Source organism: Capra hircus, chromosome 17, assembly GCF_001704415.2.
Source record: "Capra hircus breed San Clemente chromosome 17, ASM170441v1, whole genome shotgun sequence".
Taxonomy (NCBI): Eukaryota; Metazoa; Chordata; class Mammalia; order Artiodactyla; family Bovidae; genus Capra; species Capra hircus.
Window position 1 is genome coordinate 16,980,570 of NC_030824.1, and position 25,392 is coordinate 17,005,961.

Genomic DNA, 25,392 nt, shown 5'->3' on the forward strand with positions numbered 1-25,392 from the left:
ATCTAATTTCTCACCCTCCAGACCGATAACCACAAATTTGCTCTTTTTCTGTTTGTTGTTGAAGTTTAATTGACCTACACTATGTTATTACTTCCTGGTACATGGGATAATGATGGGATATTCCTATACATTTCAAAATGATCACTGTTAAGTCTAGTTATCATCTGCCACCACACATAGATACTACATTATTACTGACTGCCCTGCACTGTACATTTCACACCCATGACACACTTATTTTGTAACTAGAAGTTTATACTGTTTTTCTCATCCTTCTACCTCAAAGTTGTTTGAATGAAACCTATGGAAATCAAATTACATGAAAGAACTTCATTCAGCTGTATCATTACATTATTTCTTTATTCTGCTTAGGGCAGGTTTAAACAGTTTATTTTATCCTAAAGTGATAGTCAAAACAACATAGGAGGGAAGGATGAACACAAAATGAATCAAGTTAAACGCAATTATTTACTTTTCAAGAAGAAAAACATGTTTCATTCAATGCGTTAAGGAAATACCAATTAGAATTTTATGTAGGCAGATAACTAGCTGGTTTTATACAATTCTTACTTTGAAGCTTGTGTTAACATAAATACACTTAGAAGAACAAGGAAATAAAGGAAGCGTAGTCATCTAACACATTCACAGACTGCTTAGAGTTACAGTTACTTCCCCAACACAAGTGTATCACTCATGTAGATAGCCTCTATCAGATACAGTTCAATTTGCTTAAAGCACATAAAAAGGTATCGAATTATAAACCAAAAGTTTTACAATACAGCAATCCCACTTCTAGGCATATATCCAGAAATTATGAAAACTAATTTGAAAAGATACACGCACCCCAATGTTCACAGCAGCACTATTTACATCAGTTAAGACATGGAAGCAAGTAATTGTCTATTGATAGATGACTGGATAAAGAAGATGATTAGGATTGACACATACACACCACTATATAGAAAACAGATCAATACTCTTGTAATGCCCTATATGGGAAAAGAATCTTTTAAAGAGTGAGCATGTTATGTATATGCATAACTGATTCATTTTGTGTACACCTGAAACTAGCAACACTGTAAATCAACTATACTATAATAATTGCTTTAAAAAAGAAAAAAATGCCACTTGTAGCAACATGGATAGACCTAGAGATCATACTAAGTAAATTAAGTAAGACAAAAACAAATATGATACCACCTGTATGTGGAACCAAAAAAAAAAGATACAAATTAACTCATTTACAAAATAAAAGTAGACCCACAGACTAGAAAAGAAACTTATGGTTACCAAAGGAGAAAGGGAATGGTTAAAATTAAGAGACTAACATATATACACTATTGCATACCAGCAAGGACCCACTGTACAGCACAGGGAACTATACTCAGTATTTTTTAATAAGCTACGAAGGAAAGGAATCTAGAGGAATATACACATATGTCTCTGAATCACTATGCTGTACACCTGAAACCAACAAATCATTGTCAACTACATTAAAAATAAAATTGAACCAAACAATAAAGCTTTCAATGATATGAGGGCATATTCTGATGATCAATCAACAACCATAACTCAGAAAAGATTCTTAAACTACTTCCACTTACCCTGCAGACTGACATCTGGTTCGTTGTCAGTGTACCTGTCTTGTCTGAGCAGATAACAGAAGTACAACCAAGGGTTTCCACAGAAGGGAGGCTTCGAACAATGGCATTTTTCTTTGCCATTCTGCGCGTTCCAAGAGCCAGGCAGGTGGTGATGACAGCAGGCAGACCTTCAGGAATGGCTGCTACAGCCAGGGCTACTGCAATCTTAAAGTAGTATATAGCACCTCTGATCCAGGAGCCTCCATGAACTGGGTCATTGAAGTGCCCAATGTTTATGATCCAGACTGCAATGCATATAAGGGAGATGACTTTGGACAGCTGCTCCCCAAACTCATCCAGCTTCTGCTGGAGGGGTGTTCTCTCCTGCTCCGTCGCTACCATCTCATCTCGGATCTTGCCAATTTCAGTGTTAACGCCAGTTGCCACCACCACTCCCATGGCTTTGCCAGCAGCAATGTTTGTGCCCTAGGACAGAAGGAGAGAACTGGTTAAGAGATCAACACCATATCCTACTTAAACCCTGACTAGTAAACTCAAACTTCTGTGGATTTTGAGGAGGGCACCCAGATTCTACTGGCCTCTCTACACACCACATTCTACTGGGCCCTCAAGTGGCTACTACTCAGGTAACCAGCCTTCAAATTTTGATGAGGAGCAATACCTCAAGGCAGGTGGTGTAGTATATCGCTCTGTGATTCTCCGTGAAATGAGAATGGTACCCACTTGCCCCAGAGCCCTTTACACTGGCCCACCTGAAATCTCTACTCACTGAATCTGGCTTGCAGAGAGCTTTGGACTGGAGTAGAGCTTAACCCCTCTGTGTTCCTGACTTTTCAAACATTATACGGCTCTCAACCCTAAGCATTCTCCACCTCTGGCTCCAACAACTCCGCCTCTCCTTTTGTCCCCGTAAGAAGGACGGCTAGAGTCAGGAGCTGCCCTCGAGGACCCCACTAGAGCGCTGACACTCAAAGCACAAGGTGTCCCTGCCCGCTCTATTGTAATCCCTAGCGCATTACCTTCATTGTAGCTCTGTAGTACTTTTTAAAAATTTACCCATGGATGGAGAAGCCTGGTAGGCTACAGTCCATGGGGTCGTGAAGAGTTGGACACAACTGAGCAACTTCACTTTCACTTTTCACTTTCCTGCACTGGAGAAGGAAATGGCAACCCACTCCAGTATGCGTGCCTGGAAAATCCCAGGGACGGGAGCCTGGTGGGCCGCCGTCTATGGGGTCGCACAGAGTCGGACACGACTGACGTGACTTAGGAGGAGGAGGATGGGTGGTTAGAGTCCCATGTTAACACACAAAAGCCTACTACTTGAAATACCACTTTAAATTCTAAACAAAAACTATAAATTTCCCAACTTTATATTTCAAAAAAATTTAACAGAAAAATTGGAACAGTGCAATAAACATCTATTTTACTTTTCACCCAGACTCACCAATTATTAACGGTTTGCCACATTTGCTTTCTTTCTAAACACACACCTTTTAATTGTGAGCTATACACAGCTATCATCCACGTCATTTTAAAGGAAACACCCCTTTAAAGGTTAAATCTATCCAAAGTACTTACAGAAAAGAGCATGTTCTTCTTATCTTGATTGACAGCCCGTGGGTCAGGGACAGGGTCAGTGTGCTTGATGACAGAGACAGATTCACCTAAGCAGGTGGCAATACAGAAGGTTTGTTTAGATCTATGCAATTCACACTTAGAACCCTGGTACCCTCATTCACTCATGCCAATACCACTCTCAGGAAAAGGGAAAAAAGGCCCAATTCATTCAAAATGGTAGAAACTGGTAAAATTCAGTAACAGAAATTAGTACAATATTGTACAGCAATTAGCCTCCAATTAAAATAAATAAATTTTTAAAAAAGAAACTAATTTCCAAGACAAAAAATCAAAATAAAGGAATTTAATTTTGAAGTAAGATTCAAGTCAATTACCTTTATTTTCTTAACTACTCAAATTTAGTTCATTTTCAAGTATCATTTTATACTCTAATATAGTGGATGTAGATTTGTTGTATACTTATATATACACACATATTGTGTGTATGTAATAGTTAAAAAGCTGAAAGTATATTTACTTTTAACAAAATGAATAAACTGTAGATACAGATGTGAATACTGAGGCTCATCCACTGTAAAGCCTGTTTTTGTTCAATAATGCCAAAGATGAGAAATGAAAACACTGTTCTAGATAATATTTCATGCACTTATCAACCATTCTACTTCAATAAACCAAAATGAAAAACAGCAATCAGCGGCAGTAAAAAAGACGACATGGAGTAAGAGACCACTTCTTAGAACTTTCACAATGTCTTGTTGAACCTGGTTTCAACCTAACCATCACCTATGAAATGCAGCTAACCCTTCAACAATGCAGCAGCAGTTGGGGGGCCAACCCCTCTGCATTCATAAATCTGCACAGAACTTAGGCCTTGCCCTCTGGATATGCAGTTCTGCATCTGAGGATTCAATCAACTGGTTTATTAATGAAAAAAATCTGCAGATAAGTGAACACAAGCAGTTTAAACACACATTGTTCAAGGGGTAATGGTATATAATGAAGGTGAAATATGGCCCTGGCTGTTAAGTCAAATTTCAGGAAGCAAATTTCACTCTCAATATTTAACAAAAGACTCTGGTTCTTCAATCTAGCCTAAAACTAGAGTGTGATTTTTATTTAAAATGGAAATTATTTTTGTATGCACAATATGAGAATTTTATATACAATCCAATCAATTCCCTACCATTTTATGGCTTAATCAGCTTCCAAGTTGTTGCTGATAACAGCAGTTTTAGTAGATAAGCTATTCATAAAGAACAATAAAAAATAAGAGTCCAGGTTACTCATGTCCCTACTTCTAAGACATCTAGTTGCTTTTCAAAACTAATCATCAGATAAATCTTTGAATTTTATATTTACTCCCTATTTAATTCAGGTTAGCATTGTGTTTAAGTTAATCTTCTGACCACCTTACTTCCAGTTAATATGAACCCTCCACCCTAGACTGTGCCTTTATCAAACAAAAACGGGAAAATGTTCTGAACAATCCCAAATCTAATTAGTGTTCAAATTTTAGGCAGTAAACGTTCACCATTTTGGAGAGTGCTGACTTTTGTTAATTGTACATTTTACTACTGCAAAGTATGTGAGGTGTGAGATTAGTATTCCTGGAGTCTATTTTTCCTGCCTGGAAAAAAAACACTAGGTAATTAATTCACTTTCCACAAAACAGAGACAACAATACTGCTTCAACTTTATCTCAGGCTACTGAAGGAATTTTCAACCTTTAAAAAAACTTTTAAAATCAAAACTACTTTTTAATCAAATTTAAACATAAGAAGGCCTTATGAGATGAAAGCCAACTGTTTTAAAATTATAGCTTGGCATCGATTGGCAGAAAGACTAATTAAGCTATGAAACAAACATCTTGGAAAGACTGAAATGGGACACACCATCAATGGACAGTGGGGCAAGAGTCAGCTCATCATCAGCAGGAATCTGGGCCTCAGGAACTAAGCAGCTGCCAAAGCGTGATAGTTACCTGTGAGAATTGACTGGTCAACTCTTAGAGTAGTAGATTTGATGGATGTTAATCTTATATCAGCAGGAACTTTGTCACCAACTAATTGGGGAGGAAAAAAAGCAGCTTAAATAAGCAACTTGTGAAATCATGTTACATGAAGAAGCTGTCTCCAAATCAAACACACCATTTAAAGAAAATAAATAGTCTGTATCCAGCACAAATCTAATCTGCTACAGGGCCTGCCTTGGTGGTTCAGTGGTTCAGACTCTGTGCTTCCAGTGCAGGGGACGTGGGTTCAATCCTGGGGAAGTGGGATCCCACAGGCTGCATGGGACTCACCCCCCACCCTCAAATCTGCTACAATAAGCAATATAAGCAACTTGTCCTCAGGGTCATAAAAACACTTCCTGGATAAATACAAGATATGAAGTACATAAGTAAGAGAACAATGATGCTTGGGCAAACAGCTCTAAGTACACATTATTTAGTCACACTCACACACACACAGGGCACGGCGAGGGGGACCGAATTATAAACTGATTTCTTCCACTGGGAAAGCTAAATTATCAAACAGGAAACAAATACCTCTATAAAAAGATGCTCAATTAATCTCACTCATAAGAAAAAGGCAAGATAAAACAACACAGACCACTTTTTAAACTATCAAATTGACAAAGGAGTTGAGAAAAAAGTGTACTAAGTTTGAAAGAATGTACAGAAACAGGGCTTCTTTATACAAGGTGACTATAAGATGTAGAAAGTTTAGTTTTAATAAGCAAAAAAAAAAAAAAAAAATCCAAAACCCCTAAAACAAACCAAAGCTACAAATCACTTAGAGTCAAGTGCATGAAAAGTCAAAGCCAAAGTCACTCAGTTGTGTCCGACTTTTTGCAACCCCATGAACTAAACAGTCCATGGAATTCTCCAGGCCAGAATACTGGAGTGGGTAGCCGTTCCCTTCTCCAGGGGATCTTCCCAATCCAGGTCTCCTGCACTGCAGACAGATCCTTTACCAATTGAGCCACCAGGGAAACCCAAGATCCTTTTTCCAGATCTTCCCGACTCAGGAATCGAACTGGGGCCTCCTGCATTACAGGCAGATTCTTTACTAGCTGAGCAAGCGCATGAGCAGGTATTAATGAAAATTCGGTGCTTAGTGCACTGCTAATAAGGACAAACTGAACGTAACATCACTAAACATACCATATAATATTAGTATTCATTTAATATTTTTAACTCAACTAGGCATCCAGACTTTGTGACAATCCTACATACACCACTGAGTACAAAGAAAAAAACTTACAAAATCTCGGGAGGGCAAACTGGTAATACATATCAAAAGTGCAAAGCACAGGGGTTCCCTGGTGGTCCAGTGGATAGGACTCTGAGCTCTGCTCTTGCTTTCACAGCCAAGCGCACAGGTTCAATTCCTGGTTGGGGACCTGCGATCCCTGTAAGCCGCATGGGACGACAAAAAACCAAACAAAAATGGCAAAACACAATCTTTTTACCCCATAAAATTCCACTGCAAAGAATTTATTCTACAGATATGCTTGCAGTACATAGTTATGTTTTTTTTTAAATCAGCAATAGAAAGGTCTGTTCATACTGTGTTAAGTGTCTATTAAGTCTATTCATACTGTACATTAAGTGGAGAAAACACAAGTGTGCAGCACTGTGCACATGGAGCTCCGCTGTCAGGAGAAAATACCTCTGGCAGGGATAACAGACTTACAGTACCAGACAGCAGGGCAGGGGTGGAAAGAGACTCTTCACCTTGTCTGTATGTACCCTATGGTACCTTCTGAAATCTGCATTATCAGATAAATGAAAAACCTCTTGTGTAACCTCTGGGAGATCTTTAAGTCAAGTGAGTCTTCTTTTCTGGGCCAGAGTTCCTTTAATAGCTCTTAAATGGGCCATGTCTTAGCCCCTTTCCTTGATGGTATTTGAAATAAATGCCACAACACAGACCGAGGAACACGTAAAGCCTGTATTCCACCTGCACCCTGAGAACAATGCCCTGAATACGGTAGGCGTTCAAGAATCGTTAGATGAGTATGTTTCAGTATCAAAGCAACTGAACAGCAAACATTAGTACAAAGCAGCTTTCCCTGACTCTCGGAAAGGTACTAAGGTGTTTTAAGAGTCTTATGCAAGAACAGCTAACAAAACAAATAAGCACCGTTCCCCCTACAAATGCATATATTAAGTTAAAGCTTACTTTTCCAGACTTACGCTACCATACAGAACTGTAACTCTGCCACTGGTTATACATAACTGGTTATACTGTCTAAGTAGATTCAATCGATTCAATCTACTTCTTAGACAGAATCCACTTCTAGGTAGAGGATTGATTTCATTTGTTAAACCTTCAATTTAGTTCTAATATTTCTGTGACTCACAGCTTTTAAACTCAGGGAGAGTACAGTTCATGAAACAAACCCTATAACCTATGTAAGAAACGCGGTCACGAGGCAGCACAGAACAAGACTGCCAATATCTACTCCCAGGAGGCAGAGATCACCCTGCACTTGACTGCAGGGACACACAAAGTCACGGTGAAATTCCTGCTGGAAACGCTTATGCAACAGCCGCAATATTCAGATGGAAGACACTAGAAACTTTCATTTTATTAATAACACAATTCTGCTCATACAACAGTAGTAAGTAACTGTATCTTAAAATTTAGGGGCCTTCACAACCTAAAATACCTCAGCAAGATAAAACTTTAAAATAGCTTAGGGAATTCCCTGATGGTACACTGCTTAGGACTGCACATTTTCACTGCCGAGGGCATTCGATCCCTGGTGATGGAACTAAGATTCTGCAAGCTGCTAGTGCAGCAAAAAATAAACGTATAAAAACCTCAAACAACCTAAAAAACTTTTCCTGTGTTAGTTCTGGCTGTCGTAGTTTGACCCTACATAACCTTGAACATGAAAAGGATCCAAGTTCAATGATGAGTGCATGGCCCTAAATGGAAAAATTACTTGACAATGTTCCTTTAACGTCTGAAGCAATTTATGCCATGATCCTACAGGAGCAGAAAACTTCTAACATGGCATAGCAGTCACCACAATCTATAGGCCCATCTGCACTGTAACAAATGAATGGAAACCACCAATCTGAAAGCAGAATGCCAGGAATTCTCTGGTGGTCCAGTGGTGAGGACTCCGTGCTTCCACTGCAAGGGGCATGGATTCAGACTCTGGCTGGGAAACTAAGCTCCTGCAAGCCACGTGGTGCAGCCAAAAAGGAAAAAAATGAAATAAAATAGCACAAGGTGTCATTTTATACTGGAGCTGAATCTCTCTTAAACAACTTCATATATTAGCTCTAGCTTGTACCCTCATATACCTGGCCACAATTTAATTAAGGTCAGCAAATCTAATATTTGAATTGAGGACCCAGAAGTTGTATCTTGCCATTTACTTTGCTATGTTTCAGTGGGGCAGCTCAGAGGATTAAAAATGAATGAAAAATGTGTTTTTGAGGCAAGAAATACCAAGATTAATTTTTTTCCTCAGTAACACAGTCAACATGTAAGTTACTAGTTTAAGGCGGGATTGATACTATATATGCAGCATTTAAAATTATGTTAATGTTTAAACTCGCATTACAAAGAAGCAGCTTATTTTTACTCCTAAAAGTCTGTTTTAAATATATGAAGGCTATTTCTGTTGTACAGAAATTATATTGATATACGTTTAATTATTGGTTAAATATTCAAGAACGAGTCAGATGTAAAACTCTAGCGGAACAAGTGACTGGGAAGTCCTTAAACACTGATGTCATGCTTTTATTAAACTTTTGTAACAATCATTCTAACTGGAAGGCAACTACATATGTAGGAACTCAAAGATGACCTGGAGATCTAATTCCCTGACCAGGGATCAAACCTGGGTCCCCTGAGTTGGTAGAATAGCATCTTAGCCACTGAACCACACAGGAAGTTGCTTAAAATTGATCTTATGCTCTTATTAACTTTTCTTCCATCCTGAAACAGCCATTCTAACTGGCAGGCAATTATGTATTTAGGAACTAAAAGATGACCTGGGGACCTTTTATAAACTACAGAATCTTGGGGCCTGCTCTTTAAGAGCCTGCTAAGTCGCTCCAGTTGTGTCCGACTCTGTGTGACCCCATAGACGGCAGCCCACCAGCCTCCGCCGTCCCTGGGATTCTCCAAGCAAGAACCTGGTTCAATGCATTTGGGATCCAGGAACCCATTATTTTAAAGAAATTCTCCAAGCACACTAAAAAACTAATACAAGGGGGAAAATGGCTTAGTAACTGGTGTCACAGACCCTGTGAAGAGCCTGCTTAGAACAGTCTCCTGTGTGCTGTTTCTCATGTGCCATGTATGCGAAGCTCTAGGCCGAGAAGACCCCAAGTCCCTAACACTTGGGAAATGTGCTACCTTGAAAGTTTCATGTTTATCTCCATTACAAATGATCTCTCTGTGGAAAAGGTGCGCATGTGCTCAGTCGTGTCTGACCCCCTGCGACCCCATGGACTGCAGCCCGCCAGGCTCCCGTCCACGGGGATTCTCCAGGCAGGAACACCGGGGTGGGCTGCCAGGCTCTTCTCCTGTGTGGAAAAGGTGCTAAGAGCGTAAATCCAAACTGGCCTTAAAAACCTGCCAAGTTCTAGTATTCTCTTAGTGAGAAAGACACTCCCTTGCATCATCTTGACCAGACCAACTCATGTCCTCATTCTAGACAGGAAGCTAAAGGCAGCAATAGGAGTCTTGCCTAAAGAACTTCAATTAATGAAAGACTTCCTTTAATTTACTGTGTGACTCTGCTTTTTGTTTGGAGGAGTCAATTTAGGATTAACTCTACAAGGAAGCAGGTTGTCTAAAGAAGTAAAAGATCCATGACAACAAAGACTCAATGACTACTTTTCAACTAAGACATAATTTTCTTTTGTCTGCAGGCTTCTGTGAATTCCAGGCCGAGGGTTTTGTGCAAGAGGAGTAGGCAGTCTGTTCCGATGATCACATCCAGTGATATTTCCCTGATGGGGCATGTCAGTGCCCTCAGGGCAAGTGGTAGTGGAAAATTCTTACTCTCGCCAACGGGATGCTCTGCAATTTTTTCCTCTGAAAATTTTTTTGTCTCTTGAATTCAGGCAGTGTAATAGAAGAATAAACTGTTATAAACTACTTTCTGTTTAACATCTGACACTTAAAATTCAGCTCTTGGTTCCTTAAGTCTGTAGGCTCTTTAAAACCCGCTATCACAACACAGAGTTCCACTCTGAACAAATTCTTCAATGTATACTTTATGGTGAGTTACCAAGAATGCAAGTAAAAGTCATTTAAAGGAAATTATTACTTGGCCACATTTTAGAACTGAATGAACACAAGCTTTCTTAATCTTAAAATCTGGGAAAGACTATTTATAAGGCCAGGATGATTTAACATTGGTTATATTATTATGTCAAAAACGCTGACAGTTAAAATGAAGCACAACTCAGAAAAAGCCTTTTTTGAATTGATTATACAGAAGGAAAAAACCTAACGTATTGTGGCAAATTCTACCAGTTTATTCAAACCTTTTTTTTTTAAAAGAAAACTATATATATGATCAGAAAATTACCTCTTAAATACCACTATTGTTTCTGAGTTTAAATGGCTCTGAGGAAAAGCCAGCCATAATAGAATTAACCTAAATTAGTTAAACATTTAACTGTGACTCAAACATTTTCCCTCCTAATTTGAGTCATAAATTTTGTAGTTAGGAAAAAAATGAATGAAAGTCACTTGAGAAGCTCTACCTGCCTACTTAACACTATTTCCAGGCCTCAGGGTGAGCATGGAGGAACATTACAAACTGCCACAGCTTATACTGTATTTGTTCCCAGTCCAATTTGTAGGATATATTATCTATGATGAAACCCATCTTTTTAAAATGCAGACATATCATTCTCTTTAAAACCTTTCAACAGCTTCTTCCTACTAGACTTGCTTCAAACAATACTCTTCAGTTTCTCAAAAGTTCCGAGTCTTCACAAATAGCCAGGTTTTCCTGGAACTTTCACGATCAGGCTGGTGTCCCTCACAACGCGCCACAGAAGGTGCCCGCTTCCCGACACTCATCACATTCATGTCTGCTGTGTCCTCCCCACTGGACCACTAGCCCCACAGGGAGGTCGCCTAGTCTCCTCTGATTTGCCAGGCCTGGCACTGTGCTGAAACAGTGCACACCAAGTAAAATATCTGCTGTGGAATGAAGTACCTGCACACACATCATTTTCTTAAAAAAAAAGGGGGGGGGGCACCAGAAACTTATGATAATGATCAAGTTGAAGACTGTCACAAAGTTAGCAACAATGAAACGTCAGGATCAAAGAGATCTTAGCCTTGGTTGGGCTGAATGAAGTTTAACAGTGGTTACTGCTTAAAATATAGACTGAAAACAGAAGACACGTCTGCTAGCAGAGGACTAGAGATACTGCAGGGAAAGAGAAATGTGAAAGACTCACGGGCTTTAAGTGACAGGACAACTAAGACTGCCAAAGAAGTGTCCTTATGTGTAAGGGTGGAAGATAAGGTCTCAAATAGGAACCAGACCCCATTTACATTAACTGTATTCAAGCATGGGCACCAAAGAAGCCATCAAGATGGTAAAACAGGCCATCACAGGATGAGGCATCAGACTTCTATGTGCCTCCAAAGAGAAAAACTATTGTACAGAACAGACAAGTATGTTTTAGCTCCTTATAAGGGACATTTTATAATAAAACTGGCATAATACATAATTGCCAATAAAAGTAGCACAGCTGTTCCTAGGCAGGGAAGTTTTTAGCTGCTAGAGGTGGAAGCTAACTGGTTCATTAGATGCTGTGGAGGCAGCCTGCAGCAAGGTTACGCAAGGTTAGAGTACACAGGATCTGGGATACCAACATGCATTTCTCTTTATTACAAGAGTAACGCATGCTCTTTACAAGGTGAAAACCCACCCCTCACTTCCCTCATCCAAACATCTATTTATCTGTTAACACTATTTATCAAACACCTTTCTCTATAGATAACACTTAATAAAATTTCATTAAAATAAAAATTACAAACCTTTAACACTGGTATGTACTTAGCGGTTTCATTCTTTTTTAATGGCTACATAGTAATACCTAAAGCAATCATCTCTAAAGCTCAACTTTGGAGAATGCTTATTCTACACTAAGTACTGCTGTAAGAGCTTTATGAATTCTATGACTATCTTCATTCCCTGTTTACAGATAAGGAAAATGAGGCACGTAACTTGCTTAACGTCACAGGTATTTCACAGCCATCCTGTGATTAATCAATCAGTCACTATCTTCACAGCCATCTACATGTTTCCAATTTTCCTCTTGTACACTTCAATTACTTCTGGAGAAAAGAGTCTCAGAAAACAGAATTTTCCTACAAATGTATACTTGCACCAAATTAATTTTCTTGCCATTTCCTCATACTCTCAATCTTGTATTCTGACTACCACTAACACCAAGCAGGAGAAGGAAATGGCAAGCCACTCCAGTCTTCTTGCCTAGAGAATCTTGTGGACAGAGGAGCCTGGGGGGCTGCCGTCCATAGGGTCGCACAGTCGGACACAACTGGAGTGACTTAGCAGCAGCAGCTAACACAAAGCACGTTATTTCTTAAAATTATGTTATCATCTTCAAAATAAGTTATTTTATATTCTCACATAGTCAAGTCTCGTGATGGTGGCAGTCTCGTGTCACACTTAGGAAACGTGTTCCCTGCACTTTGTGGTTTCTTCTAATTTTCCCCAAATCTTAATCACAATAATAAGGGTTGGAAAGACTGGCACTTACTGTACTGTAACTGCCACTGAGTCACAGGGAGAGGGGAGGAGGTGATTACAGGAAAATGAGGAAATGCCAGCCCTGTGAAATTCAGGTCAGGCTTCAAGACGAACTGGTCCATCATGATCTGATGACTGGGGATACCTTTCTGAGTTTCTCAGAACTCATGGTTCTTAGTGTCTTAGCTGTTCTCACAGCCATCAATCAATTATTGTTCTAGGTCTCAAAACCTTCTGCTTTTAATAGCATCCACGCTAATTTGTTTTAGACTGTTGTTCTGCTTATATACGAGTTAAGATTAAGAACTTATAGCTCTATAAAACAGATATTACTTACAGGAAAAACTAAAATAATGATTTCTCCTGTTTTTGGTTACAGATGACTCAGATCTACATCTCTAACTAGTTCTGCTCTCTCATCCTTCTCACTGAAACAACTCCGCATGGGGGAAGAGACAAAAGACAACAATCCTTATTTGGTCATGTAGTTTTGCTTCTACATCTCCGAGCGATGTTTATCATTTTAGGAACAGGTGAAAACTGTTTAACAATATTCCAACAACACCATGCAGACTGCTTAATCAGACAATATTTTACAATTTAACTGTAATGACTTTTCCCAGTTTGTTGAGATAAAAACCTGTTAACACTGTGTCTAGGGTACAAAACATTTATATATACATACTATATGAAATTACTACAATCAGTTAATATCCATCAACCTCACATAGTTACAACTGTTTCCTTACGATGAAAACTTAAGATATACTCTTAGCAACTTTCAAGTATATACTATAATTCTGTTACCTATAGTTACCATGCTGTATATTATATTCCCTGAACACATTTGTCTCACAACTGGACTTTACACCTTCTGACCACCTTCACCTAATTCCTGCACCCACCATGCTAGAAACCACCAACCTGAGTTTCTCAGTTTGCTTTGCATGTGTGAGAGTGTGTTTCCTTTCTTAAAGATTTGTATGTAAGTGAGATTACACGGCATTTGCCTTTCTCTGACTTCTTTCACTTAAGGTGCATCCATATTGCTGCAAACATAAGGACTTCCTTCATTTTTATGTCTCAATAATACTCGTGTGTGTGTGTGTGTGTGTGTGTGTGTGTGTAGACACATTTTCTCTGTTCATTTATCCACTGATGGATACTTAGGTAAACCGTGCTGTAATGAATGCAGGGGTGCAGATCTCTTAGGGAGACTGATTTCATTTCCTTTGAATATATACCCTAGAAGTGGAAATGCTGGATCATATGGTATACAGCTATACCTTTTGGGTTCAACGCCACCACAAAAGCAAAAGTAGAAACTACCCTGACTGAGAACCCACCTTCCAATCCAAGGGATGTAGGTTCGATCCTTGGTCAGGGAACTAAGATCCCACATGCCATGGGGCAGCTAAGCCCGCACCAGAACTACAGAGCCACATGCCACAATTAGAGTGAAGCCCGTGGGCCGCAACAGAAGATCCTGTGTGCCACAACTTAGACCTGACGCAGTTAAATAAATAGACATTAAAAAAGAGAGCAGAAGCAAATACGGCAATAAACTAAGTGATACAAAGATATGTTTATACTGTACTATATTAGTATGCAATAGCATTATGTAAAAAACAATGTATATACATTAATTTTATGAGATTTTATTGCTTAAAAAAAAAGCTAATCACTTGAGTCCTCAGTGGGTCAATCTTTTTGCAACAGTAACCAAAGATCACTGATCATTAACAATTATAAAAATGAAAAGTTGAAATATTTGTTTAAAAAATGCAATATTGTGCAGCACAATAAAACTAGGTATATGCTTGTAACTTCATTTTTTAAAACCAACAGCTAGAATCTTGGGGTGGAATTCTGGGGAGAAGGACAAAAGAATCCCCTGAAATTGCATACAAGATTTCTGAACATGTATATTTGGAAAAAAGAGTCCAGATTTCATTAATTTTTAAAGGAACTGTGTTCTATACATGATTAAGAACTACTGCTGTAGAGTTTTGCTTCTCAAAGTGTAGTTCACCAGGGAACTTGGTAGAAATGGAGAACAATGAGGCCCACTCCAGATCAAAGTACTCAAAATCTACACTTTAACAAAATCTTTCTTGCACATGAAGTTAGAGAAGCAGCTGGATGAACTTAAAGGCCTGTTTTTGTTTCTTTTAAAAATAGCCCTTAACCCAAGGATGATTTTTACATTTTTAAACTCTTGTTAAAAAAAATCTTTTTTCTCCTAGAGACTGTTTGGGGCCACAAAACCCAAAATATTTCTGAGGTAGCTCTGTTAAAAGTCTGCCAAGCCTTCTGCTCTACAGCACAGAATTAACTTTTTGATATTTGTGTTAGGGAGCTCAACAGGTATGAATTAAGTGTTTGCTGACTATTCATTCAGGCTGCTCCAATTCCTTTCTTTTCAAAAGCAAAAGAAAAAAGGCTCACAGCCCTAGATAAAGAAATGATAAGGCCATGTTATCAGAACCATACATCTCGAGCCAGAAAGCTCCTTAAGAGTCTACTCCAATTCCTAGATTCTGTAGAGGTCAGGTTAATTTACTCTGTCCAGTGTCGTGTGGAATTCGGATAATAATACAGGTTCTTACATGAATCAGTCATCTATCTATTTTACAACTTTGTCTTTCTTTTTCCTCAACTGCTTGGAAATGCCACTTCATACATGTTACTAAATCTCATTACTGCAAGTTGACTATCAAAAGTGAAACTTCTCTTCCTTAAATAGTTACCAAGTTTAAGAATTATTCTTTTTTATTAAGTCCTAAAATTGCTGACACAACTGCTGAATATTTATTCTTCAATTTAGGAAATATAAAATCAATTTCTCCAGAAGCTAAGTAAAGCAAATAAATAGTTTTACGTTGAGACTGTGTCATTTTTAACACTTACATAATCTTAAAATATGATTTACTCCAGAGTATACTACAGGACAGAAGTCATCTGAGGATATTTATGTCCTTGTGCTATTCATCAACTCTGGGTTACCAAGATACAAGACGTTTGTTTCAAACAATTTCAAAAACAGTTGCCTTAAGAAGTCAATTACCCACCTCCCATGCAAATGCTGAACACCCCCAAATTCTGACGTTAAAGACTTTCATGACTTTGAAAGCTTGATTCACCTTGATATTAGCAAATAATACAGAACACTGAAACACTGATGTTCATCTCTTCTAAATTATACCTGTATTTTACTACTTTTGGTTTCCATCTATCCAGAGAAATATTTTTCTGACATTATAATAATACAAAGTTATTGTAGTTTCAGAAGATGAACACATGGGTAACCATATGTTTACCTGCCAAATCTATTCTATTTGGTTCCTGTAGTCTAGATACTTAGAAGTATACATAAGGATTTATTGTGCATGCTTATACAGTGTCTTCCTGGAAATGTTATTAGCTGGCATAGCAACATCAAAAATACAATTTCCTTAGATCCCTCCATCTCCCCCTCAAAAAAGCCACCCAGACTAGACTTTAGAAAGTACAGCAGAACCGTTCTACCATAGTCTTCCACAAGTTAGCAAAAAGAAGTTTATCATCTCAAGTCAGATGATTCTTACATCCAAACAATGACTACAAAAAGGTCGGTCTCTTTTATTTGTGCAAATACTCGCTTTGATCTTCAAAACAGTTAACAATAGTCTCCAGTTTTTCAATTCATCAGAAAGAACCTTCACAGTCAATTTCATAATTTAAATAACAGTATAAAAGTTACCGTGGCTTAGAGCACAATTTACGCCATTTATCCCTTCAGGCCATGCACAGAGTAAGACTTTGACAAGAAATAATTTAGATCTCTGTTTAGAATTGAAATTCATTTCTACAGTTTCACAGAACTGAATTATTGGGCTAAATGCCAAATCGCAGAGTCAACTAGATTACTAATCCTTAAAGTAGAAGTTAAAATGCCTCAACTTTTATAGTCTTAGTAAGTTTGAATAAAATAAATAGCTATTTATCTGGCCCAGTTCAAGCAGTCACAAAATATTTTTCCAAAATGTTCCATCTAAATCAATTTAAATGCCTTAGGGTTACATTTTTCCCAGTTCAGTGACCCACTGTTTCTAGTAATCTAACTACTATTTCTAATTTGTATCTAAATATTTAAAAACCATGAAAAGTCACCAGAACAGACCAAACAGGAGTATACTGACAATCTAAAAATTAAAACTGTGATTCAGGCTTCCTCGACGTGGTAAAGGGCATCTATGGAACTCAAAGCTAACATCATACTTCATGGTAAAAGGCTGAATACTATCCTCCTAGGATCAGGAACAAGATAAGGATGTTTACTCTGGCCTCTTCTTTTTAACATTCTACTGAAGAATCCAGCCAGGGCAATTAGGCAAGAAAAAGAAAAGGCACCCAGTCTAGGAAAATAGAAAAATTATTTCTGTTTGCAGATGACATGGTCTTACAGAAAGAAAAACCTTAAGGAACCCATGGAAAACTATTTGAGTAAGAGTCCACCGAGACTGCAAGGCAATGCACTGGCTGTAAATCAGTGCACAAAAATCAACTTATTTCTATACACTAGAAAAGAACAATCTGAAACTGAAATTTAAAAAATCAATTCCAATTACAAACAGCTCCCAAGAAAACAAAGAACACTTAGGAATAAACACAACAAAAATAGTATAAAACTTGTACACTGGAAACAGAGTGTTAAAAGAAGTGAGACCTAAATAAACAAAGATACACTCTTGGTCAAGCATCAGGAGATTTAATATTGCTGTGATAGCTGTATTTCCCAAATTGAGCTACAGAGTCAACATAATTCTTATCAGATCTAGGCAGGCTTTGGGGGCAGAAATTAACAAGTTAAACTTAAAATTCATATGGAAATGCAACGGACTCTGAATAACCAAAATAAAATCTAGAAAAACAACAAAGCCAGGAGACTCAAATTTAATGATTTCATAACTTACTACAAAGCTACAGTAATCAAGATGGTGTGGTACTGGCAGGAGGCTAGACACACGTATCAATTGAATAATAGTCAATTAGTAGCAGGAAATGAAGTCAGTTGATTTTTGACAAGGGTGCCAGGAGAATTCAACGAAGTCTTTTCAGTAAATGGTGCTGACACAATTGGGTATCCAAATGCAAAAAAATGAACCCGGACCCCTACTTTACACCACATACAAAATTTTTGTGACATCAGATCATAGAACAGCTTCTTTGGTATGACACCAAAAGCATAAGCAATGAAATAAAAAAAAGACAAACGGGACTCATCAAATTAAAAACTTTTATGCTACAAATAACACCATCAAATAAGAGAAACCTACAGAATGAGAAAATTTTGCAATTTATCTGATAGACCAGCATATATAAAGAACTCTTACAATTCAACATTATAAAGACAACCCAATTAAAATAAGCAATGGATTTAGATATTTCTCAAATATGACATACTAATGTATTAGAACCTAAGGACACGAAAAGATGCTCAATATCATTACAAAATTAGGGAAGTACAAATTAAAATCACAGTGAGATAATACTTCATGGCTAAAATTTTAAAAGGCAAGTGTGGATGAGGATGCAGAGAAATTGGAACCTACATTCATTGCTGGTGGAATGTAATATGATGCAATCACTTTGGACAATGGATGGGAAATTTCTCAAAATGTCAAACAAGTCCCTCTAAGCCCCAACATTTTCCTGTCCAAGTACATATCTAAGAGAGTGAAAGCATATGTTCACACAAAAACTGTACTCAAATATTCAGCCTAGCATTATTCATAATTGCCGGAAAGGGGAAAACAAATATCTGTGAACTGATGAATGAATATACAAACTGTGGTGCACCTAAACAGTGGAATACTACCGAGCAGTAAAGAATATAGTATTCTACACACAAATGAAGTATATGATTTATGCCACAACACAAAGGACTCCTGGCAACAACACTAAGTGAAAGAAATCAATCTCAAAAGGGCATTTGTTGTGTGATTCCATTTATATGCAATATCCAGAATAAGCAAATCCCTAAAAGCAAAGTAAACTGTGGTTGCCAGGGACTGGGGAAAGGCAGGCAGAGGAAATGACTGCTAATGAGTATAGGATTTCTTTTTGGGGGGAAGATGTTCTGAAATTAGATAGTGATAAAGACTGTACACTTAATTACACTTAATTCAAAAACCATTTAATTACACTTTAAAGGAGTGAAATGTTTTGGCATGTGAATTGTATCTCAATAAAGTGGTTTTTAAAAAATTGTGAATTGGACCGCCAACAAATTAACGTGTGAAATACGTATACATTTACTAAATATACTGTATATTCCCTAGTAAGTTAACTGTAGCTGAAGACAGAAGCAATAAACCACAAAGACTCAGCTTCAACTGTTAGTTTCAAAATGTGACTAAAGTACACACACCCATAGGGTGGTTGATGATTAAAAACCAAAGACTAGGAAATTTATCACTGTATCTGGCACACACTTTAAGCTTAGCTATTACTCTTAACTCATGCACAGAGACGTCAAATTATCTGCTCTGCACAGAAGCTGCACAAAAAGCAGATTTACACTGCTAAACCTACTCCACACTTCAGACTTCAGGTTTTATTTATTACAGAGAGCTTTCTACATGCTCAGCAAGATTACAATGATCGGTGTGACAGTTCTGCCCTTAAAGTGCATGGTGCCTATTTGTATGACAATAGTGTTTAATAAAATGTTCATTATCTGTCTAAAACTTGTGATCACCTCTGTTCAGCATCCTTTGGAATGGTCAAAATTCAAGAAAGGGTAGTATACAAGAGCCCAACATCCCAGCACTGTGTATGTGATGAAAGTGAAAGTGGAGAGTGAAAAAGTTGGCTTAAAGCTCAACATTCAGAAAACGAAGATCATGGCATCTGGTCCCACCATTGCATGGCAAATAGATGGGGAAACAGTGGGAAACAGTGTCAGACTTTATTTTGGGGGGCTCCAAAATCACTGCAGATGGTGACTGCAGCCATGAAATTAAAAGACACTTACTCCTTGGAAGAAAAGTTATGACCAACCCAGATAGCATATTGAAAAGCAGAGACATTACTTTGCCAACAAAGGTCCGTCTAGTCAAGGCTATGGTTTTTGCAGTGGTCATGTATGGATGTGAGAGTTGGACTATAAAGAAAGCTGAGCGCTGAAGAATTGATGCTTTTGAACTGCGGTGTTGGAGAAGACTCTTGAGAGTCCCTTGGACTGAAAGGAGATCTAACCAGTCCATCCTAAAGGAGACCAGTCCTGGGTGTTCATTGGAAGGACTGATGTTGAAGCTGAAACTCCAATACTTTGGCTACCTGATGCGAAGAGTTGACTCATCTGAGAAGACCCTGATGCTGGGAGGGATTGGGGGCAGGAGGAGAAGAGGAAGATGGAGGATGAGATGGCTGGATGGCATCACCAACACGATGGACATGGGTTTGGGTGGACTCCAGGAGTTGGTGATGGACAGGGAGGCCTGGCGTGCTGCGGTTCTTGGGGTCACAGAGAGTTAGACACCACTGAGCAACTGAGCTGATGATGTCAGTGTGAGGTGATGGTGTGACTGGTGACTGAGGAAAAAACAGTAAATGTGGGTGTGCTTTGGAGACAGAATCCACTGGCCTTAGAGACAGAATAAGAGAGGAGAGAATTAAAATGATTCCCAAGTTTCTCTCAGTTAACCCTGTGGTTAGAGTGACTTACTCAGATGGGAAAGATCGGTAAGACCCCAAATTCAGAGAAAAAGAAATTGAAACAGACAGAACAGACGTAAGTCTACAAAGATGTGGGGAGAGGGTGGGAGAGGGTTAAGATGTATGGAAAGAGTAACACGGAGGCTGACATCACCATATGTAAAATAGCTAGCCAACAGGAATTTGCTGCATGGCTCGGGAAACTTAATCAGGGGCTCTGTATAAACCTAGAGGGGTGGGACAGGGACAGAGACGGGAGGGAGGTTCAAAAGCAGGGGACATATGTCTACCCATGGCCGATTTATGTTGAGGTTTGACAGAAAACAACAAAATTCTGTAAAGCAATTATCCTTCAATAAAAAAAATAAATAAATAAAAAAAAAACCCACTTCCATTGAATAGAAGCTGGTCTTAATTTATTTCTTCAAAAGGGAAGATGATGCCTTGAGGATCATGGTCTATCTGATGCTGTAAACCACTGCCATCTACTGATGCAAACCAAGGATAAACGCTTTGGGGGTAATTTCTCTAAGTTTTTAAATATATTGAACACACTGAAATAGTCTATCCAGGATAAAAACTCTTATAATATCTTAGTCTGAGAGGCTGAAAGTTTATTCCCAGACTAAGCTGGAGAACTGGAAAATATACAAAGTCAAACAGAATTTTGTGCAATACTTAGGCGATCTTTAAGTACACCTACCACATGATATAACTGTGCAAAGACACCCATCTTCCTCCAGCGTTTCCTTCCTCAGTTACTAGGCACCATCACCACCCAGTCACCTAGACTAGATATCCTATATCTTTGATTGCACACCCTACTCCCATCCACCCCCAAATCTATCCAGTTATCAAAACCTGTTGCTTAGCACCTAAATCTGAGGCTCACTTCAAACTATATATGACCATAATTCCATGCCCAAGAGAGATTCCAAATTAATATTTTGGGTTGAGACCTGGTAAAAACTTTTAGTGTCCCCAGATAATTCTGATGTGCATCCCTGCTTAAAAACTGCTACTCATAAACTCAAAATCCTTCCCTCATTATTCTTAATGCTACAGCCCCCGATATCACTTGCTCTCATTAGCTCCTGCCTATCTCCAGCCTTCCCACTGTGACCTAATTCCTACATCAGCACCAGAACTCCCCCTCTAACTCGTGTTTTTGCTGTAAAATCCATGGTGACAAATGGTTAAATCTGACTAAGGTCTACAGATTTATAAAATAAATACTAAGTATTCAGGAGCAAAGAGGCATCATTTCTCAATTTACTCTTGAATAATTCAGCAAAAATGTGTGAATGTATATAGACTGAAAGATGATAATGCAAGTTATCGTGATAACAAACATTTTCAGAATCTGGGTAAAAGCTAAATGGGAACTCTGACTAGTCTTGCAACTTCTAAATCTAAAATTATGTCCAAACTAAGTTTAAAAAAATCCACTGGCCAAAATATTTCATTCAGAGTTGTACTTCTGTTATCATTAATAACCTGGCAAGTGTTAGGTCACTTACACAAACTTTGCTGTCCTAAGTGATCAACGTATGGGTAGACAGACAACACTATTCTTTTTCTGGAAGACCTATGACAAGGTAACAGGTTTTTGTTGTTAGCCACAGCAAGCAGCATGCGGGATCTTAGTCCCCCAACCCCTGTATTCAGAGTGCGGAGTCCTAACCACTGGAAGTCCTGGTAATTTACTTTCAAAGGTCAAAACTGCAGGGCACAAGCCAAGAGGTGCAGCGCTCTGAATTCTCACTTGAGTAAGACAATAGAGACAAGCGCACTTTCCCCACAAGCCAATGGGAAAGTGTTACTATAAGACCACTCACAAAAAGAAAACAAGTACGCTGAGCTCAGAAGGGTGTGAAAAACCACAATGATTTGAAGAACCCAATGTCATGATTCCCCTGCAAAAAGATCAGCTGTTCCGACTGGCTCCAGCGGCATTCTGGGCTGTCTGAAAACTTGGCACTGACCTACTCCAAGGAGGACCTCTGAGATCTGTGAAGAGCTCTGGCATGGCAGAGGATTCACTCTTTAAAAGCCCAAACCCAGATCTCTGGCTCACATCCCTGGCTCAGTGTTATGTCAAAATATTTTTAAGTAGAGCTTTTAAAGTCATGAAATTACCCTTAACCATCAATTTGGTTTGATAGTTGCAAGTCTGACTTATTATTTGTGCCAAGAACCAAAACAGGAAAAACCATGTACTCGTTAACTAGTATTCTAACAAACTGCTCACTACAACTGTCAAATCAAGATTAAGTTCATCTCACTAGCACTAGATTTCTAAAATGTACTGAAAATAATAAGCACAGTAATTCAAAACACCTTTGTTTTTTTAAAAACAGAAAAATCTTCTCAACATGAAGGGAGGTCCCAAAACACTCTGAAATTTTACAAAAAACCGTAATTTGTTTGGATAGCACTAAAAATCTGTTAATATAATCGATACACATGAGCCTAACTTCTAAAACCTCTAAGTATGAACCCCGAGAAAAGGACTGCATTCAAATATACAACCTTAACATAAAAAATGACCAACTCAACTCACCAGCAATTTCTACAATATCACCAGGAACTATGTCTTTAGCTTTAATCCGCTGTACACTCTTCCTATCTTGTCGATACACTTTGCCCATTTCAGGCTCATATTCCTTAAGGGCTTCGATTGCATTTTCAGCATTTCTTTCCTGTAAAAAAGAAAACAAAAGAAATTAGTAAACACAGCCTGCCACTGATAAATGTTTCTAGTCCTAGGAATCAAAATTTTAGCGTTCTAACCTAAATTAAAAAAAAAAAAAACCCACGAGAGACACACATTAATAACATTTATAGTAAATGATTCACATCTTAAGATAATAAACACTAGGCCCTTTTGATTTTGTATTAAAAATGAAAAAACTAAGCACCCTAAGAGTAAGGATAAAATCAATGGAGAAAAGCAATTATTAGAACCTGCTGTCCCTAAGCACACCATGCAACATGGCCCTCACCTTTAGCCTCACACACACCATTAAATCAGTCTTGTCTCCCATGAAAGCTGATGGTCTGGGTCTGGACTGTCCAGGCTCATCCCAGGCTTTCCCATTCAAAAGTTATGTTGACTGTGGATAAGTGACATGACAAGACAAGGTTTACTGCCTACAAAACCAGGACCCTAAGAGTGCCCACCCACTCACAACGGGTGTGAGAATTTACAAGCTCTCTGTAAAATGTTTAGGTTGTGCTTTGGCACACAGTAAATGCTTTGAGTGATCAATTAAGAAAACCAAGTTTTACGTCTCCTCACAAATTCTAAATCTCTCTCCAGTGGCAGAGACCAATAAAGAGCTGCCAGTCACAAACCATATTCACCATTATATATGAACATGTCAAGACTTAGTCACACACAATTTTTCTTCCCTAATTTCAAGATGAAAGATGTACAATTAAAATGAGTCATGCTGAAAAAATGCTAAAGGAAAGTTCCTTTAAGGGGAGGTGGAAGTTTATATGCCAAATTTGCCTTTTATTCTCTTAGAAAATAAGCAATTAGAAGGAGCAAGTCTATAAAGCAGGTGCCCAAGTGAGGTTACTCAATTCAATGGACAAAGGAAAAAATTCTTTCATTTCTTTCACATCTTTGCCCTCTAAACTAAACATTTTCAATTTAACCTTTATTTAGATAAAATTTACACTCAATACCATGTAATCTCATTTTTCACCTTGTGGTAAAAACTAAGTCCCCAAACCTGCTTAAAAGAGAATTCAGATGATAGAAAACAAAGCTATTGGCATGCGTGCCTCACTTTTTACATATGCATCCCTGAAAAAGTACAGGAAACCTTAATTTGGGAAGTTCATGACAAAAATAATTTAAATCCCTATCATATCTACTTAAGGCTACGTTCAAACATTACTGATATTGTAGAAAAAATAAATTCTGAACATTGTTGCTATTCAACTAGTCAAATTTGAAATCACTTTTTCCTCAGGATTTTCCCCCCTGAATGTATGAATTATGGCAGTTTTACTTTTTTCTCCTTCCTCAAGGTCATGTCAGGTAAAGTTAAACTGGACTGATCAAGGTTAAGATGTCCAGGAGCACTATATTTTGCTTCTATTAAAAATCAGCAAAGGTACATTTAAATTAGAAGCATAAACTTAAAAGATAAACTGTCTCAGACCCCCAGGACGAAGATGCCAATTAAAATCACTTAAAGAGCCTCCCCTGCCGCCCACCAACCTAAACTATCAAAAGGACTATTTATATAGTACAGAGGGTGGAAAAGGGAAGCAAATGACCATAGATTCAGATTACATCAAAAAAAGAAGTCAGCTTGGGGAAAAACAAATATACCTAACTTACTACAAACAAAAACTCAGAAGACCGTCTGAGGTCTCCTTTGTTCTAAAAGTTTTAACGCCTACCTACTCCACTCAAACCCAAATAGGTCTAAATGTCATTCCTCAAACACACTCTGTACTTCTCTGCTCATGCCATTCCCTCTCTGGAATATTCTCCCCAGCCTCCACCCAGAAAACTCCACTTCTCTATAGTTCCCCCAATTGCTTGTCAGCTGTCCTTGATGACACTAATCAGAAATACATGCCCGACCCCTCCGAAATACTACCTTACACTGTAACTCCGCTTACTTTCAGAAAGCAAGAACCCTATAGTACAGGCACATACTCTTCTGCATATTATGGAAATAGGATTAAGATGTAACAATGTTAC

The 25,392-nt window shown here is 38.3% G+C and overlaps 1 protein-coding gene across 2 annotated transcripts in view; it reads right to left on the minus strand.

Annotated features, from left to right (window-relative positions):
- ATP2A2 (ATPase sarcoplasmic/endoplasmic reticulum Ca2+ transporting 2) overlaps nt 1–25,392 on the minus strand; it is a 56,770-nt gene that overhangs the window by 20,570 nt on the left and 10,808 nt on the right. For both annotated transcript variants that reach the window (XR_001296712.2, XM_005691428.2), the window contains exons 5-8: nt 23,227–23,365; nt 5,167–5,247; nt 3,186–3,271; nt 1,605–2,069 (exon numbers count right to left, since the gene is read on the minus strand). Coding sequence is in view for 1 of the 2 variants with exons in the window: in XM_005691428.2 (XP_005691485.1) it covers nt 1,605–2,069; nt 3,186–3,271; nt 5,167–5,247; nt 23,227–23,365 (771 nt within the window). In the remaining variant the exon portion in view is untranslated. The remainder of the gene's footprint in view (nt 1–1,604; nt 2,070–3,185; nt 3,272–5,166; nt 5,248–23,226; nt 23,366–25,392) is intronic.